The 19,572-nt window shown below is 36.4% G+C and overlaps 1 protein-coding gene across 4 annotated transcripts in view; it reads right to left on the reverse strand.

Moving 5' to 3' along the window:
* The window catches only part of ATAD2B (ATPase family AAA domain containing 2B), an 85,165-nt gene that overhangs the window by 33,909 nt on the left and 31,684 nt on the right, over nt 1-19,572 (reverse strand). For all 4 annotated transcript variants that reach the window (XM_080388495.1, XM_080388496.1, XM_080388494.1 and 1 more), the window contains 10 exons: nt 17,860-17,958; nt 16,573-16,684; nt 15,719-15,834; nt 14,764-14,938; nt 14,242-14,330; nt 13,081-13,240; nt 12,047-12,137; nt 6,144-6,455; nt 2,269-2,401; nt 318-504 (listed from right to left, as the gene is read on the reverse strand). In XM_080388495.1, the coding sequence (XP_080244621.1) occupies nt 318-504; nt 2,269-2,401; nt 6,144-6,455; nt 12,047-12,137; nt 13,081-13,240; nt 14,242-14,330; nt 14,764-14,938; nt 15,719-15,834; nt 16,573-16,684; nt 17,860-17,958 (1,474 nt within the window). The remainder of the gene's footprint in view (nt 1-317; nt 505-2,268; nt 2,402-6,143; nt 6,456-12,046; nt 12,138-13,080; nt 13,241-14,241; nt 14,331-14,763; nt 14,939-15,718; nt 15,835-16,572; nt 16,685-17,859; nt 17,959-19,572) is intronic.

Here is a 19,572-nt window from a genome sequence, read left to right on the forward strand (position 1 = left end):
AACTAAGTAAATAAACCTAAAAACACAGCACACCAACTCATGCACAAGATAATAAAATGAAAATCAGGAACTGAATAACCATATTAAGCTTACCTGACATTAGGTATGTGACTGAGGGGGCAAGTAATTACTCTCACTAGTCAGCAGAGACACCTCAATCACCCTCCAGAGACCCCCTTCTTTTAAACTTGAAAATAGAAGGAGACTATGAAAACCTGGCTTTTAATTTACATTACAGTCAGCTGCCTTTATATTGATGCAACTAATCTGTTCCAGAATTACACCACTGACTTATTATAGAGAATCTGAAATGTCACCTGTGCACATGATTCTTCAGGCGTTTTGGCACTGACTGAATAAAGTGCTGGCAGATCTAGCCTGTGTACAGAGAATTTTTCAAGAGCATGCAATAGTGCTGGAGCAAGGTGTGAAGTCTGACCCGAACCTCTCTCCCCAGATAGCAGTAATCTTGGTCTGTAAGAGGTTGGCTGGTGATAAGCTGACCTGCAACAGAGTAAGTCACAAAATACAATTAATATGCCAATGTTATCAATGGATGGATATATAAAAGAAGATATTTTAGAATCCAGTTTCCTACAACAGCCTGAAAAGATTCAGCTAACTCTACTATCCCTCATCACTACTCCAATTCTCAATAATTCTTTGATTTCACAATTTCATTCAAACTCATCTGTGCAAAGCTCTTCACATATTAAATTCATTAAAACTGTGACTATAACCAGTTGATTTAAAACCAATTCCTTGATCCTATAAAAAGACTTAATGGACCTCCAGTGAAGATATCTATTTAATCAAGTTCAGTCCTAACTACCAAAGCATCTCTTCAGTAGCTTCAGGAATCCAAGATTGAACCATTCATCCCTTAAGTGCTACCCAAGGATTTCCAAGAACCACCTAACATCTCGATATTTTGTTTATTTAAGAAATAGGACCTAAAGTAGGATTGAATAAAATCACGATTCATCTTCTATTCTAGCATATTCATACACTTTATTCCATAGATTTCCGGACAGAAAAAAGATTTTAAAGGGAAAACTGTGAAGGTAAATATTTTTTTGTTGTTTTGCTGTTGAGAAGAAATCCTAAGGAGTACATACAAGCATTTCTAGGGGTTTGCATATGTTTGTTTGGGGGGGGGGGGGGTGTCACCCTGTTTTAGGGATGAGACAGCCAAGAAGAGAGAAGCATTAGGTTTTTCCATTAAGAGTCTTTTCCATTTATAGAAAATTGATTATGAAACAAGACAGTTGCTTACATTAATTTGCATTTTCTCTCATTAAGGCATTTTTATCTGTGCATCTACCAGCTTGGGCAATGAAACAAGACTGGGTGCTTTTATTTCAGGTTAAATATTTTGTAACATCTATAAACATTGTTGACCTTTGGCTCTTCCATTCTGATGGTGGCAGTTACACACACAGATAGCAATAAAAAAAGCTCAGAAAGATAGATTAAGGGAGGCTTACATACTTTACAAAAATAAACACACTCTTTGACATTATTTTATTTAGACACACATCCACACAAATATATATATGGTTAGTTTGGGTTTGGGTTCCCCCCCCTTCCAACCTCACAAAAAAAGCTTAGATTTGCCATTAAAATACTTGACTAGTACCTCAAATCCTTGTTTTTAAGTTTAGATTTCCAAAAATGCTGTTCTGGCATTACTCTTCAGCACAAAAATTTTAGTAGTTTTCCACAAGATGGCTCTACTAAACAGTACTACTACTGAACAGTTTTCTTAACCTCATTTTGTTTAGCAAATTTCCTGCAGAACCTATCACGTAAAGTACTGGTCTTAACACAAAACAAAGAAATGTGAGTTTATTATTCTTAATTACTGTGGCCAGTCCAATTTATACAGGAAAGACTCATCCAAATTTCACACACACTTTCTAAATTCCCATTCTCCCAAAACTTTCCATGGAAAACAATGAATATACCTCTCTTCCAGTTCTTAATCTTTCAAATTACAGTGGCTTGTTACAATTAAGAATTGCTGTTAACACCCCCTTACTTCTAAGCTACACATGTCTGTTGCAAAATATTTCTGATTGTGGTGTCTAAGATGTGGCCTTTCCTAAGGCCATTCATAGATCTAAAACATTCGTCCATACACTTACAGGTTTCTATTACAGAACACCATTGCCACCATAAAGCAAAAGAACATCTTTGTTACCTCTCCTGATGTAAGAATTTCATGGGTTTATCTATCTGGTTATATGCATTTAGAAAAACACTCACATTGTAAAATGAAGGTAGGGTTTATGTATAGCAGCTGATGACTGTTTCTTTGGTGATCCTGAGTGACAGCTCGTCTCAAAAATTGATGAAGCATTCTCATCTTCACTATCATCTAATATTAGGCTTGGTACATCTGTTCCAAGAAATATATTAATCAGAATCTTATCACTTCTAAGCACAACAAACAAGAAAAGGCATTAGAAATTTCGTTGGGTAAATTATAACACATTTTCAAATGCAGAAAACGTGACTTAAAACTGCCTAAGTATTAGAACACAGAATATTAAATACTTATTACATCAAAACCCAACACAAATTACATGTTGTAGAAGTCTAATCATAATTACAATTTATTTTTTTAAACCATCAAGCAGAACAACTTCACAAATACAACAAATGTTTAACTTGTTAGGAAATGCTTCCTTTGATTTTATTTCACAGCTAGAGGTTATTCAAGGATAAAGTTATAAAATCTATAAATACTCAGACTATACAGAATTTTGTACTTATTTGTTCTAAGTGCCCAAATCTTTACAGATACACTTCTTCCAAAATTATTCTCAGCACAACTACCTAGACAATGTATGTTTATGAAGAGTAGTTTTCCACCCTCTCATAATCTGCCAAAGTATATAAAATTATTTTTTATTAAAATCATTTCAATTCAATCCATGTTCATGTACTATACCTTAACCTAATTCCTTTGCTAATTAGTATCATAATGAAATGATAGTACTTTCCATATAGCCTTCAGAAACAAAAAGCTAAAAGATGACACGTTAAAAGACAGACTGCAGGGACAAACAACAGCAAAAAATACCAATATGGCACTAAAACAAAACAACCAGTTGACAGTTGAAAAATCACGTACAGCTTAATTAGCTACCAGAGCTGCAACAGTATTAAAAGTAGACTGTTGTGATTTTGTAACGGCAAAAACACTGCTGCAAGATCCTTATTTGCCCCAGGAAAAGAGTTCAGTTGATGTTACCCTACACAAGCCATGCATTCTCATTCCCCTGGAGAAATCAGTCGCCACCATGGGATGAAAACGGTGACAGCCATTCAAGCTGTACACTAAGAGCAGTGCAGGGGCCAGGTCTCCCGAGGAGCAAACTGCTCTGCCACGGATGGGCAGCACGTCTGAGAAGCGCCCGGAGTCAGGGCAGCACACTGCTGTCCGGGGCAGCCGCCAGCCAGCCTCCCAGAAGCTCAGGTTGGCTACAGCCACTTACGGTAATGAATTGCTGTGACGTGAAAGTGTGAAATAGAGACAGATCCAGCGTTATTCTCAAATATACAACCCACTGCATGATTTGCCCGATTTACATGAAGCTGTGGCACAGCTCCTGCTGCACTAATCAAACCGCCACCACGGGTGGGACAAAGGAACCAACTTCAGGGCAGTGTTAAATGTCGGATGGAGACACCACCTAAGGGCTATGCACCTCGATGTGTGGTCCTGGGAAAAATGGTTAAGAGACAACAAAAGTTCCCTTAGCTGGCTGTGTCATGTAGGAAACTGGATTCAGAGTAGGCTGGGCAAGAGTAACATTCTGCTGGCCTGGTATGTGACAATCATCCCTCAGGGGGAAACGATAAAAAAGGCTTGCAGACATCAACCAGTGGCCAAAAGGTACTCCACTGCAAGAAAAAGCAGTTCAGAAGCTGCTGGACATTTAGCTCTGGGCAAGGATAGAGGCCTTCAAATCAGCTAGGTATAGGACCCCTAACTCTTGGCTCACTGCAGTCCCTACACAGGCAGGATTTTTTCTATACCAACGTAGACCACCGGGTGAGTCCTATGCTCATGCACTGGACACAGCTTTCACTTCCTAAAATATATAATTATTTGGATTAAAAAATGGGCTGCCTTTTCTAAGTGTCAAGCCTCTGTGACATCCTTTGCTTGAGCATTTGACTCACTGAATTACAAGAAACAGGAATCATTAGTGAACTGAAAAGACATGTAGAAAACTAGATTTGCAGATTGTAAGCACAACAGTAAGCATCTGATATAAACCTGGCTCTGAATTAAAGAAAAACTGAAGTCCTAAAGTCCTAGTGTGTAATCTGCATTTACATTTAAAATCATTGTACATGAAAGTAGATTTTGCTTTTTTTTTTTTTTTTTTAACACAGGTAAGTTTAAGGGACTAAGAAAAAATCCTAAGGTACAAAAGAAGTGTTTAAAGAAACCTTAGTTCATGTATCTTTAAAATTGATTATTTAAAAACATATAAAAGCAGCCACAGCAGCAGAATTATCTAGTAAAACTACTATCTAAATCAATGAATGCTTCCAAACTCACTTCTTAGTAATAATGACCTGTAATAAACAGGAATGTAAAGAATATAACTGAAGAAAATAATCTGAACTAGAACTTCACAACAAAGACAGGGATACCTAATTCAATTCTTCAACAATACTGACAACCTCTAAACTGGGCATTACCAACAGATTAACAGTATACAGACTGACTTAAGCATCTTACACAACTTTGGTTACAGGAGCCTCATACGATCGAGGGAGCCCAACGTGATCTAACTGCAGCTGCAAGGAACCCACTTCCCCCCACCCACCACCACACACTCCCAGGCCCCATTCTTGTGCCAACTCCCAACACTTGTTAAAACCTCCAGCTATCCCACAGTCAGCAGAAAACTAACCCGAAAAAAATACATCATTTTTTGGATGAGTTTTGTTGGCTAAAGGGTTTAACAAAGGGTCTGACGTACTAAAGTGGAAGGGATAGAGCAAAAATGCGCAGCTGGGCTGGAGGAACTGCAGCAGCCAGCACAGGGATCAGCACAAGCTGCCTGGGCTGCAGCCTGGAAGTGTGCTCTAGAATAGGAAAGAAAAGAAAGTCATGGCTGTCACAGATTCAATCTGTGACCTGGGCTATTGTCAAGTTCGTCACACACAGCCATAAGTACTGTTTACATAGTTGGGGGGTGGGGGTAATCCCAGGTAAGAACAGTAGGAAATAGTATGTCACAGAATAAGTAGGTATCAAAAGCAAGATACCTTGTTCAACATTTCCAAGAAATTACATGGGTAACTATTAAAGTATGTCTCAGAGAAGAGCTGGGTAAAATAACCCAGCACCTACTGACTCCCTGCCAGTCAAAGCAGTCAGTCGCATTCCTTCTCATTCCCAGCTTCCTCAATGCACTCACATCACTCCCACTGCAGCAGGGTTCTGGCATACATCTGACCCCTTAGCGAGTTTATTTTACTCACTAATTTGGCAAAAAGCTAACTTGACAACACAGCAAATAGTTCTCCGCTTGCTAAGCCAGCAGAATCAACTCAGGATCAAGAGTGCATCAGGCCAGTTCAAGGGGAGGGAAGCCTCAGGACTTTCTCCTTAACCTACAGACGACCATTACATAGGCTCAGGTATCTGTGGCAAACCACAGACTCACCTGCTGAGCTGCAAGCTCCCCATAGCACTCCTCTGCAGCCTGCTTCCACATCATCAGCAAGCAAAGGACCAGGGACACTCAGGACAGGAGCTCCGGTTTCAGGTCCAAATACACTAAGCAACTTCATCTCACTATTTTCTTTTGTTCTGCCATCTGACTATGCGCCATTATTTCTCATATTTCAATTGTGAATTATTGGGGGGGGGGCATGTGTCTCCTTTTTTCAGGTGACACTCACACCTATGGGATCTTGTTCTACATAAGGTCAGTTTATTAAATTCCACAGCAACCTGGAATCAGTAAAAGTATGCCACATCCAAGTGATTCAGTGTATTTACGTACACCGAATCAAATATGTATCACGTTTAAGGTGAGCAATACAAGAAAGCCAGTTGAAGGATTTTCAAATTGAAACAGTATTTGCAGAAAAAAAATCGTATCACATACCTTCACTTTTGTCACCCTGGCTAAATTCAGCATGAGGGAATACTTTGTGTAAAACCTCCAGAAGGTTAGTGAAGGTACGTTCCAACAGTGGTCTGATCACAGGAGATAACGCATGTCCTGAAGATGTCACGGCACGTTGGGAAGCAGGCACAATATTCTGCATTGCATGATAAAAATCCTGCGCGCTGAGAACTACTGAGGAAACATCAAGCTGTAGTTTCTGACTGCTCACATAAATCTGGGGATAGCGTCGTCTCAGGGCAATCAAGGCAGCCTCAGTGCAAAGTGCTTTTATGTCAGCTCCACAGTACCCTAGTGCACACAAAAACAAAAATATCTTCTGTGAAATAGTATTGCTGTGCTACATGTATTTCAAACATGCCTAAAGCTAAAACCAATCAGTAATACTTAATTGTCAAGGTCCACAAAAGCATCTGCCAAAAGGTATCACGTCGTAACCTAGTGACAGTGTTGTGTCCCAATAAATTATGTACAGGTATATTGAAATATAGTAAAAAACAGTTCCACATTGATGTTAAAATGACCTACATTTTCACTATATAGTGCAATACATAGTGCATTTTCAGACCAGGGTTATAGGTCTGTCATCTCTCTTCTTAATATTGTCTAAAATATGTGTGCCATTTTAACAGGCTAGTTCCTCTCCTCCTTTTTTACTTTAGTATCTCTACGTGTATATACTTTTTAACAGCGAAGTACTTTTGTTATACTGGATGAACATCACCGACTTCAAACTTCTCGAGACTGAGAAAATGAGAAGTATGAAGAAAAATGTTTCACGAGTAGAATAAGGAAGAAATTAAATCTCTTGTTAAAAAACCATACTGTGGACTCTTGGAAAAATGTGAACTTTTACTGTCAAGAAAAAATGTTTGAGACTTTTTGGAGTTTCATAATTTTACTACTGTATCTAAAAGAGTTGAAAAAGTATTTTAGAACATTTGAATTTTAATTTACCCTAGCTTCCTAAGTATCTACAGGTGGCTACCTATAATTGCTTAATCATCATTACTGAAAAACACAGATCTGATATGAAATACTGAGAGACTTAATACTTCTGTGCCTTTTGCCGTACTAATGATTTGGGGGTTTTCCCCCCTGAATTAGAAATTAGGTATTAAATTTTTCCCTATCTCTCAGCAAGACACTTTAATATGCCACTGTATTCTGTAGCACTGTAGCTCCATCTTTCAAAAAACGTAAAACATTATTCCAGTGGGGAAACTCTTTCAGAGAATTATACTCACTGTAGGAAAACGTGTTGCACTGAGGTATTGCCACATAAAAGTTTACCGTTTTGCAGTGAAGTGTTTATAGAAGCTAATTAGTCAATTCTTTGGTTAAACTATTCTCAATCAACTCTTTTTTAACTGCACCTCCTCCTCCTCAACAGGTCTTACACATTTGAGCTTTTTCTACTCTACTCTTCTAATACACTTTTGGCAGCACCAAGTCCCAAAACTGAAGCCTGCCTTGTTTCTCTCTCTTTATCCTCTTGTTCTTTCAGTGCTGCTGGCACATGTATTTTTACAAGATTCATACAAGCAACAAGGAACAAAGCTGATTCCATACACAGTGTTGAAAAATAAAAAAAGGAAGCGATTAATACAAAAGATAGACAATCTTCCATCCTCATCTTTCAGATATATACATTTAGGGGATAATAATAAAGAATACCAACTTGTCAGTTGGCTGAGACTTCAAGTTCCACCTTTCTCTCATATACTTGAATATTATTAAAAAAAAAAAACACAGATGGAAGATCACCACAAATATCAGGCTCCTTCTGCAACTTTTAAACCAAGTTTCCCAATTTTATAAGAGGTTAGTAGCTATAATAGTGTAACTTGATGTGCACACACTGTTACTTATCTAAAATGCAGCAACTCACATTCACAAGTTACCTTGAAATAAATACAACTGACATTTGAAATATATGTTCAAATACATCCACTACATTAATCAATAGGCAACTAATTCTTTTCAGCACTCAGGTTTGTTTTTTTTTAACTAACACCCATTATGAAATCAAAACCATGCAGGCACACTCCATTAAGCATGTGAAACCATTAGACAGTAGCTACAGATGCATCAGAGAAATGAAACCCAAGGTTTTTACTTTAAACTCTGCTTTGTTCTTTCAATATCAGGTATCACATTCCCATTTAAATTCGTCCATTTCTCATCTAACAAGCATACTGGATAAAACACAAAATCGGGGCAGGGGGACACGGACACGACTAAAACAAAGCTCAAATCAAAGATGTGCTAGAGATATACAGCACTGAATGCCTGTCACCTTAAAAACTACTTTAGTATCTCCGTGACAAAAGATTCAGCAGCTTAGGAGCTGTATCTTTTCCAATTTTTCTATTAATAAATGCTGTAATATCACTTTCTAACAGTCATTTTAATCACCGCTTGTACATCTCCAAAGAATTGCAAAATTAGGAAATAATAGCCTGTAGCCTATTTTTAAAATTAAATTCTCAGGTGATCAGATACACAATTAGTCTCCATTTCTACCTTTCATTTCTCAGGAGCAATTACATTTCAAGACTAATAATTGGTGCCTCTTTTTGAGGGACTCTCTTGTGCATACTGTACATCCATTTCAGTGGCAGTAAAACTGCCAAAATCCTGTTTCTTATGAAACATTTAGAAGCTTTTTCTTTCCAAGAAGTAAATGCACACTGATTAAGAAGAAGAAAAACATGAGTTAAGTACTGTCAAAGCAAAATAAAATGTATCATGCCAACAGTAAATAACCTGAATTTATTTTTGCCTGAAATGGCACTGCAATATAAACCCAAGGTTCGGTGCATTTGCTTCCCTTTTTGAAGCACCTCACAAAGGGGGTTCAGTTTGGCAGGCAAAATGCACCAGCACACCTTAACATAGCACAATAAGAGAAGACTTGTCAAGTAGCCCGTTTTGTTCTACCCATCACCACCACAATCTGCTAATGTTTTCGAAGTACAGCTTTCACAGAGCAGGACAGCAAACAACTGGATTCTCATTAGGTTTCCAAAGAATGTATTTCGATCGCTAAAACTTTAAACCCATACTCTTTCACCTCTGTGGTGCAGAAATTACGTCCTCTTTGAAACTTTCTCTGCCTAACATGTACCCCAAAAATCTACACCAAACGGTTACTGAACTGGGTGAAGCGTTCAGAAGAACAAACTTGACCACTTCCTCCAATTGATGTCGTGCAACTCCCTACGACTCCTGAAATGGACTGCAGGGAAAACGAGTCAGTGAACAACTCAGCATGATGACAGAAATTAAAAAAAACCGATGTTTTTTTTAAAAAAAATCTGAAAAAAATGACCACTAATGCCAAAATTTCCCCCTCCATCATAACATTAGGACGGGAAAGAAAAAATCTAACACAACATCATTTTGCCACAAAATGCTCCTGCAACAATAAGCACAGAATAGAGTATTTTTAACAAGCATTTTGAGCACAATGGTCTGCTTCTTTACAACTCTATTTAACATTATTTAAATAACCTTTATTCCATTGTAAAAAGATTCATCTGCAAGATGACAGATGGAGGAATTCACACTTTTCTGGTTGCTAATATGTTTTGTTTCCTACAAGACTGAGTTAATAGTTACGAGTCTGTCCACCTACAGAAAGTGATCGTTCAGAACAATGAAGTAAGCACAAGAGATAAGAAATTATTTTTAAAGTTCAGGGTATCTGGGGCCCACCTCCAGTAAGGAGAAAAAAAACCATAATAATTACTTGTGTTTATTGAAGGTACTAATTAGACATCAGTGTGTGGTCTTCTGAGCAATTCTCTGCTCTCCCCAAGCTGCTTCACTTTGTCTCACACACATTGCAGTCATGTGGCCATTCAGTGAAGTGGGTCCTTTAGTTCTCACATACACAGAAATCTCCTAAAAGGTATGTAATCCACAACACCTGGGACAAAAATCAACCCTCAGGAAATAAGCTAATTTTTTTGAAGTCCTGGGGCTTTTCCCTTCTAATTTCTTTACAATTACACCCCTGGATCTTAAAAAGTTCCAAGTCGCACATACACCTGCTTCCCCAAAGTCATCTACTTTGGTAGCATTTCAGCAGTTTTCTTCATTAGGATCCATATGCTTGTAGTTAATTGTTCCCAAGTTTGATGAACTGGAGAGAGGTATAAATCATGCCATCTGAAAAGCCTGTTGAGTCTATGCAGCTTTTACTTGGGGAAGGGGTTGAGGGGGTATTGGTTGGTTTGTTTTTAAAGAAAACCTGCACACAAGAGGAAATAGAAGACCAGTACATACTGTATCATGTGACAAGTGCGCCAATGAGTCTGATTTGCAACGGCCACAAAGAATCTGGAAAGTCTGTTTAAATAATTAGTTGCTGCAGATGTCACTTAGAGAAATGATGAGGCAATCTCAAGATGAAGAAGATAAACCAGTCTTACTTCAGCTGTTTTAAAAAGTCCTTGGTAATAGTCAAAAGGTTTTAATCTTGGATGTATGAAAACATTTAAACTCCAAGATACAGAACAGAGACAATCAAGGAGTTGGACAGTAGGAAAGCCAAAGAAAACAGAAAAGGTATTTCTTTTTGTGAGCTGACTTCCACAGAACTGACAGGTTTACTGAGCACAGAGAATGTCTTCCAATCAAACCTATGAACGGCTTTCCTTATGGTCTGAAATTTTGCAATACATAATTGTGTTCTCAATGCAAAACCAAGGTGAATTTTCAAAGAAACAACTGGGGTTTATCCCATCTATTCCCCTCTCTCCCACTAAGCAGCACCACGTCTTTGCACAAATCAAGCAGAATTTACATGAAATGGGTTTGGCACATGCTGTCTTACACCTGGAAAAGCTTAAACTGGAGTTTGCTGGATAGTTATGTTTTCTCCTCACCAGAAGATGTTGAGGTCTTTGTGCATCAAAAGCGGAGGGATGCTGCTTCGATGATAGATGTCCCAGTGGATGAAGAGGATAATTCAGATGTACTGTAGCTGACTGAATGGACTGATGTTGCATTTGAAGTTCTTATCTCTCTGATGATGGATTCCAATGCACAGATATTTGAGACTGTCCTTTTTCTGAGAACTTCAGTGCTTGTCCAAGCAGATGACTGACAGAGGATGTATCTTTGCATGACAAATTGTTGAGAAGAGATTGTGGTGTGTGTTTTGGGTCACTTCCTCTGTTAAATTCACTATAAAAATATTTGGGTTTATTTCTAACTAGCTTTTAAGCAGCAGATTTATCTTGAACCACCATAGTACAGCAGGTCTTTGGGTGCTCCAAAGGTATATTTAATGTATTCATGGTGTGGTGCTTTTTTCCCCCCTGCCTATATCTACACTTTGAGGTTGTTCTGTGCTAGCAATCTGGAAAAAAATTCATCTTTAGAAAGGCTGGTTAGTTTGTTGGATTTAGGTCAGAGGAGAGCATGCCAGTCAGTAAAAACAAAATCAAAACAAGAAAAAACCCCACACAAGTACTGGTACTTTTTCCCTCCATAAGCAGACAGAAAAAAAACCCCAAGACCAGGTCTCCCTATCTCTTCTGTATTATACTAATTTAATGGGAAGTCTACCTAAAGATTCCAATTCCCACTTCACTTTGCTTCTCTTGGAGGGAAATACCCTATATAAGGACAGTGATGTTAGAGACAGGCGACATGTTTGTGTTTTCAAACGACTACTAGCTACTCATTTCACATTTTAGTAAGACAGAAGTGTATTTTGTTATTACAAAAAAAAAAAAATGCTGTTGAAAGTACAGAAGTTTAGAAAGGTAAAAATAAAAAAAAATACCCTGATACATTTAACATACCTTCAAAGTTTTACACAGAAGAGAAAGCATCTACAGTAAAAGTACTAGAAACATAACACTCACCAACACATTTTTCAGCCAGTTCTCCTAAGAAAGGATCTGACAATTTGGGGTTCCAATCCCTGGTATGAATTTGTAGAATGTGCTTTCGTGCCTGATTTAAAAAAAAAATTAAAAAAAATCAAAATTAGCAAGTGAAATCTATGTCATAATATTTTAGACAAGAATATTATTTATTCATGTGAATATGAAGTTATTTTATCTGGTTTTGACCTGTCACTGAGATGCATAACATAGAACCTAGCACTCAAAATCTCTCAAGAGTGGAAGTTTTCGCTTCTTTTTTAATTCCTTATGTAAGCAGTGTTTTTTTTCAGTATACCAGTTACACATTTTAATTGCTGTTTAATCAACATTATTATACATGAACCGATCAAAACTCATGTTTTATTAGGAATTATCATAATTCTATAATTTTTAATTGCTGCACCTATGATTAACAGCTTCTACTGTCAAATGCCTTGCCACGTAATTTATTGCTGAGTAGCACAGTACATACACATGAATTCCAAAACTATTTCATTTTTAAATTCTACAGAATCCAAATATAACTATCAATATGCAAAGTAAATTTAATTTTAAGTATAAATTAATGAAATATTATGGCTGATTTTATAGAAGTCTAGAACAAGGAACTGAAATGTTCCTGTTACCAATATCATCTGGCTTTGCATGTAGAATGTTTATGTACTTAGCAGTCTACATGCTCATAAAGCTATTTTCTCTTACCATAACTTCCAAAACCCCAGTAGTTACGGCTCATTACACAAATCCATACAAAACCACAGCGTTTTGATCAGCAATTCAGTCTAATGCAAACAATTTACCTCTCTTTAGTTTTAACTATATTCTGAAGATCTGAAGTTCATTACAATTTTATGTATACAATGTGCTTTTACTAAAAATGCCTTCCAAAAATTAAAACACACTCTTACAAATAAGAATGCATATTTTTATTTCATAACCTTGGTTGTCAGACATTCAAATGTTTAGTACACTAGAAATGTTTATTAACAAATCTCCTTTGTAAGCTTTACCTTTTGATCAGGCAAGTTGAAAAGAAATTCCCTGTCAAAGCGACCAGGTCTCCTGAGTGCTGGATCTATAGAATCCAGTCTGTTTGTAGCACCAATCACAACTATTTCACCTCTATTATCCAGTCCATCCATAAGGGCAAGAAGAGTAGACACTATAGAGCTAAAAGAGAGGTGGGTTTTTAAAAAAAAAAAAAGAAATTATATGGAAGATTGCGAGTTCTTTTACTTTTTCAACTGCAACATTCACAATTTCAAAGAAAAAAGTTAAGGTAACAGTTGCGTAACTGTTTCAAGTCTCAATGGAAGAAGGAACCTTTTGATATAATCTGTATTATACTTAGTATTACACACCAAACTTCCTCCTTTAAAAGCTTTGGGGAATGTGAGCTCAGGAAGCCATTTACTGCAGCTCTGAAAAGTTCTCTTCCATTAACGGTGTATGCATCGTCCTGTTCAGAGCAACTGTAGCACCAGGCAGAAGAAAAGTGCATCAAACCAAAGCTGTATATTCCTATAACCTCCTAGTCTGCTGGCCCCAAAATTTCTCTCCTGCCTGCTCAGCTGAGCGGGGGGAGATAACCACACAAATGCCGTCACGTATAGAATGAAAAATATAAGTGCCTCACCATAAAAAACACAGAAAAATGGAGACTGAAGGCAGCCAGTAAGTAAATTTCAACCAGCAGTAAACTGTTGTAAAAATTATTTTTAAAAATGACATGATAGTAACTCAACATAAGTTTGCACGCCACACCATCCAGAATCAAAATGATATGAGTATCCAGTTCATTTATAGAACATAACAATTTCTCATTTCATAGCAAATTTTTTTTCAATGGATTATTCTACTGGGATCGTAACAGATGATCTGTTTACAGTACAAAACCAGCAACCAAAAGAAATGCTGGGGAATTTTAAGTTAATAACGTTGCTGATGGGTAATCTCCATTACAATTCAATTCTCAGCAAAATACAGTCTCTGAAGAACTGAAAAGATGACTTTCAACACAAAAAAAATCCTTAACAATCTGTCCTTTCTAGTGTACGTGGGCTTAAGCAGAATTAAAAACCTTTTGTGGGAACTGAGTAAAATTACATTTAAGAGTTTACCAAGATAATGCAGTATATACCAAAATAATGGTAGCGTATAAGAAATATTACCTGTGAATCTGATCTTGTCTGCTAGAACGAACTGGAGCCAAGCCATCTATTTCATCGAAAAAGATTATAGAGGGTCTCATCAAGTATGCCTGGTATGCAAAAAAATAATTGAATTTACTGTTAATTCATGATTTATCATCAACATTGGAAAATCTTTTTGTTACAATGCATTAAAATTCTAAACTAATACATATATTGATTGAGACACCTTTGTCAAAAAGTGTAGTCTGAAAATAAAACTGAATTTTTAACTACAGCAGTGTTTCGAAGCAAAAAGACTGCATTCTCCTCTGAATAAGCAAGATGGCACCAGCGTATCAGTTTTACTGTGTGTTTGAGTGAGTGAAGACAAACTGAGACACCTTAGACTGATACAAATATAAAATCTGGACAAATCCTGCCCAATTATGAAATTTACAGTTTCAATTATAGTTACAATTGCAAATCACTTCAGCTGCCTAAAACACAAAAAAAGCCAACATACAAAGAAATTATATGAAAAAATATGTATTTTCATCTAACCTGATCAAAAAGGAGTCGAAGCTGGCGTTCAGATTCACCAACCCACTTACTGAGACAGTCTGCTCCTTTCCTCATAAAGAAAGCCACCTTTTTGTCTCCTTGACTGCATTCATTAGCTAGAGCTCTAGCTACCAAGGTTTTACCTGTTCCAGGAGGACCATAGAATAAACAGCCCCTGAAGATAAATGGATCAACACAGTCACAAACTTATTTTACGTCTCCTGAAAAACTCCAAGTCAAATCTTATAATGAAGACAGGGAGCCTGGAGAAGAAAAACTTTAAGTTCTATTATTATTATTATTATTTAGTGTATTCAACATGACTTCATAAAATCCAAAGTTTGTTTTATGCTTTAAAATCAGTAAATCTTTACTTTGTAGTGAACATTAATCAAAGGCATATTAAGCTTCCAAAGGATGTTTTACACTAGTTAAACATCTCCTCAAATATAAAATCTTAGATAATACTTGAATCAGCATTACTTCTTTGGAGAGATGTACTTCCTTTAAATGACAAAAATATCCCAAAATATTCAATTTACTTAGATTATGTATACCCCTTTAAATCACACACCAAGATGCCCAATTCATAAATATTAAAGCCATAATATAAGGCTATTGAGATTAATTACATAAAAAACACCAGCATTTAGCTTGATTTAGTAAAATATTTGATAACATAATGGAAAAAAAGTCAAGGTACTACTAAACAGAACACTTGAGAATTCTTTCTTTGACCAAATCATGAAGATTACCTTCATACCACAAGAAAAATAAACTAGATTTTTGTAACTCTTCATCCCACTTATTACATTCTGATAGACAAGTGCAGTAGCAAACATGCAAGTCTATTTGAAGACTTCAGGGGAGGAATCAATCTCCTATGTGTGCTCAAGTGAAGCATTCTTCAGAGCTTAATAAAATAAAATATGACAGTAAGAGCAAATACACCTACCTTGGTGGCTGAATTTTGAATTTTTCAAATATTTCTGGATAGAGAAGAGGAAACACTACCATTTCTTTAAGTGCAACGATATGATGGCTCAATCCCCCTACACTATCAAAACGCACCTTAGAAAAAACACAAAGCATACAAAGCATATATTGTAACACCTTTCCACAAAAGTACCTTTACTTATAAAATAACATATTTGGAAAAAAATTACAAAAAACACTGCACTGTTCAACAGAGTGCCCAAGTTTTGAAAGTGTAAAAAAAAAGCTGAGAAAGTCAACTCTTGGGTTGCCCACACGAGGTTTACATAGTTCACAAGATAACTGTGGCAGGGATGCTTGGACATCTACAGAGATCCAGCCTAAGTCTGACAGCATTTCTAAGCTCAGGCACAGCGTAATATGAATATAGCCAAAGTATTTCCAGACAATGATTCAGTTCTAGTAATAATTCAATGGCTTCTGCACAACACACCATAAGCTAACATGCATCACTGTTTCTGAGTAGCACTGAGTTAACCAACCCAGGCGGTCAACACTTCTGCTTTCTGCACTATTCAGCATATCCCAGTTTCTACTATTACTTGCAATAGCAAACTGACTGTAAACAAATAAATATAGTTGGGCAATTGATATTTTGGCTTATATACGATATGTATGCAGCCCATTCATTACCTATGGGCCAAAAGCAAGCGCTTTGTAGCCCAAAGGAATAAACAGACAACAGCCCTGGAAAAAAACAACTAAGATCAGTGAGCTCATTACAAATTTACTTCAACTCCAATGAAAGGCTGTACTGAATTCTGCTTATGCATAACTGGGGGAAGGAAAATAAGAAGTTCTAACAAAACCTACCGATTTATCAATAATCATTGGGTCGACATCTGCCAAACTCGCCCCAACTTTCACACGTTCTCGCAGGATTCCACTAGCTAAGTCTTCTGCTCTAAAGTTTAAAGGCAGGCACCTGTTCAACAACAACCAAAAAAAACACCAAAAAATAAACATTATGTTTTGATCATTTTGCTGGAACAGGAAGAACCAAGAGATTAAATGCCTTCTACTAACTAAAGAGACAACCCTCCTGGATTGATAAGGTAATCAAAACTAACCTCTACTTTTATTCTTGTATATCTGGAAATTCCTTAAATATAAAGATAGTTTTATGCTTCCATACAGATATTTCAATCTGGAAAACCAGGCTGGACAAGCTATTTCGATTAAGCACAGAAGAAACAATGTTGACCAAAAGAACAGAACACTCTCCACTGGCAGTGATGAACTGCATTAAGTTCAGTATAGTAAGAAAAGTATTAAAAGTATAAGGAAAAACAATTAAAAAAAATACAGCTCATTAGAGTCCAAAGAAAGGAAATAAAAATATTTTGTGTAGATCAGCCATAACTCACATCCACCTGTCCCAGATTCTTAGTGTATACAAAGAAGCTTTAAGCCCACACATAGGCAGGTATTACATCAGGTCAAATACACAAAGGGAGGAGGAAAGGTACCAGTAAAACACAGGTTACACTTGGAACTACACTTCTGGTAGCTGTACATAACTGGAATTCCTCACAATGGAAAAGGAAACAGTGTGGCACACAGGTAAAAAAAAGATGAGGAAACACATTTTCTTCTGTTCAGTTTTCCAAATAATGTATCTGGGGCATTAAGTAAATTTACTGATATACTTTATAGATCTTCCACTTTTACATAACTGGTGAATAAATGTAAGGTCAAAAATACATCCGCTGGGTGTGTAAAATGCACATAACTGTTACAAAACAGGATGAGAGAAAAATAAGAGCTAGTATCGGGAGTACCTCTGAAATAACTGGGATCAAGTAAAACTAAGAACAAAAATATGTTTTAAATCAACAGATGTTTGTGTTACAACCCAATTGAAAGAAACAGTTATGATCTTTCAATCTTTTTATCACTATTGTTAATTATCTATTCATAAGAGTTCAAAATCTTATATTAATATATAACCAGCAGTCCTCCAAAACTGTGTCTGCAGGTAGTCACAGGCAGAATCAAAAAAGTTTGCAGAACTGATAGAACATTATAGAATAGTTCTGCTTGTTTTCTGATAGAATAATAAAAATCAAACCCCCCTAAAGACCAAGGATGTTTTAATACCTATTTCTTGCTCTGGCCATGCTTTTAGATTTTCTTCTTTCAAAACGTTCTTCATCTGAAGAGGTTGTATCACTGCTGTGAATGGCATGCTTCTTTCTCCTATTAAAGTGGCAAAATAAGCATAAAACTCAGGCCTTTTTGCAGCAGAATGGCACATTCTAATTCTTCTACAAAAATGAAGTGGAAACGGCAAGTACAGTACGTTCATGTGTAAGATGCACGCAAATTTTTGTTTTACTAAGTAACAAAATAATCTGGGAGGGGAACAACATCTTTTACTGTCACAGGAATACCTGACTTCAACATGCACATTACTAGAACAGTAGATACGTGGTCCAGTCCATGTCACCTCAGCAAGTGTGACTGAGTATTCAATCAATAAATTACTGAAGTTCATCAGGCAGCAGTTGCACTTAGGAAAGCTTCCAACCACTTCAGCCACCTCTAGTATCACAGAAATATCAAGATCTCCTTACTCAGTTTTCCTTTAAATATTATCTAAAAAATTATATCGAAAGAATCCCATACTTCCTAAAGCATAAGGTCTCTTTTTTATGAGGTCATTAATTCTGAACAGCAGGTTTCACAAAATACCAGTAACTGTAGCTTAATTTCTGATGTGAATCTGAATTATTATTCAAAGTCTGCATGAACCATTTATTTTAGGGTGACGGTATTACAGAAAAATTAGAGAACGTACATTACATCTTCTGTACAAAACGGTACTCAAGTTTGAAAAAAGTCAGCACTTTTTTTGCAGGAAAAAGTTAGCTACTAGTAAAAATCCACGTATTTTTAGTGAATATAGTAAGCTACACCATTTGTCTGAACATGATAATGCACTGAGTAGCTGTTTTTTGCCAAAGGATAACACTGTCAATCAGTTTTACTGTTCAATAACCAAAATTAGATACATTTAAAAATATGTCAAAGAGAATATAATGCAATTAGGAAGAATTTTTATGACAGTGTCCTGACAAGAAGGGATAAAATGAGAGTGGAGCAGAGCAATGAGCATGCTAAAACTGAAGGGATAATAGCTTTCATACTCTTTGTATCTTACTAACAAGTAGAAATCCTGAGATTATCCAACAAAATGTCATTTGCACTTCAAGCCAAGAAGAAAAAAAGCTCTTCAAAATTATGTCTTTCTACTACAAAGAAATTGTAGAATCGTAAGTTCCTATTATTTTATTTACTTCTCATATTTTCACTGTGCCATTAAATTAAGCAGTAAGAAAAGAGTTTCAGCTGACACTAGCATTCATTTACTTGAATTCTGTTCATGGACAGATTTATCTTTTTGAACTTTTGAGTGAGTTTATTTAAAAAAAAAAAAAAGTGTATTAAGCTCTGACTTCATCCACTTTGCTAAATAGAGTCAACTAACAGTTTCCAGAACAACTTGGTGTATTCCAGACTTCTTTGACACAAAAAGTAAGAGTCAAAAGTGATGCTAGGTAAATATTTTATTAAATTGTTAATGTTACTTGAATTAAATTTGAACTGGAAGGAAAAGAAACACACATTAGCCTGATTTGTTTATTTTTATAGAAAAAAAATGGGGTATTTCTTAAATTGCTGGTTTGGATTTAAACACTAAATATATACACTTAGAGGAAAAGCTACAGTGTGCAATATGCAACTCCTGCCAGCACTTGCAGCACACCTGTTTCCATTTTCTTTATCACAAAGCCTCTACTGGTATTACAA

This window comes from Falco punctatus, assembly GCF_963210335.1.
Source record: "Falco punctatus genome assembly, chromosome: 5".
NCBI lineage: Eukaryota > Metazoa > Chordata > Aves > Falconiformes > Falconidae > Falco > Falco punctatus.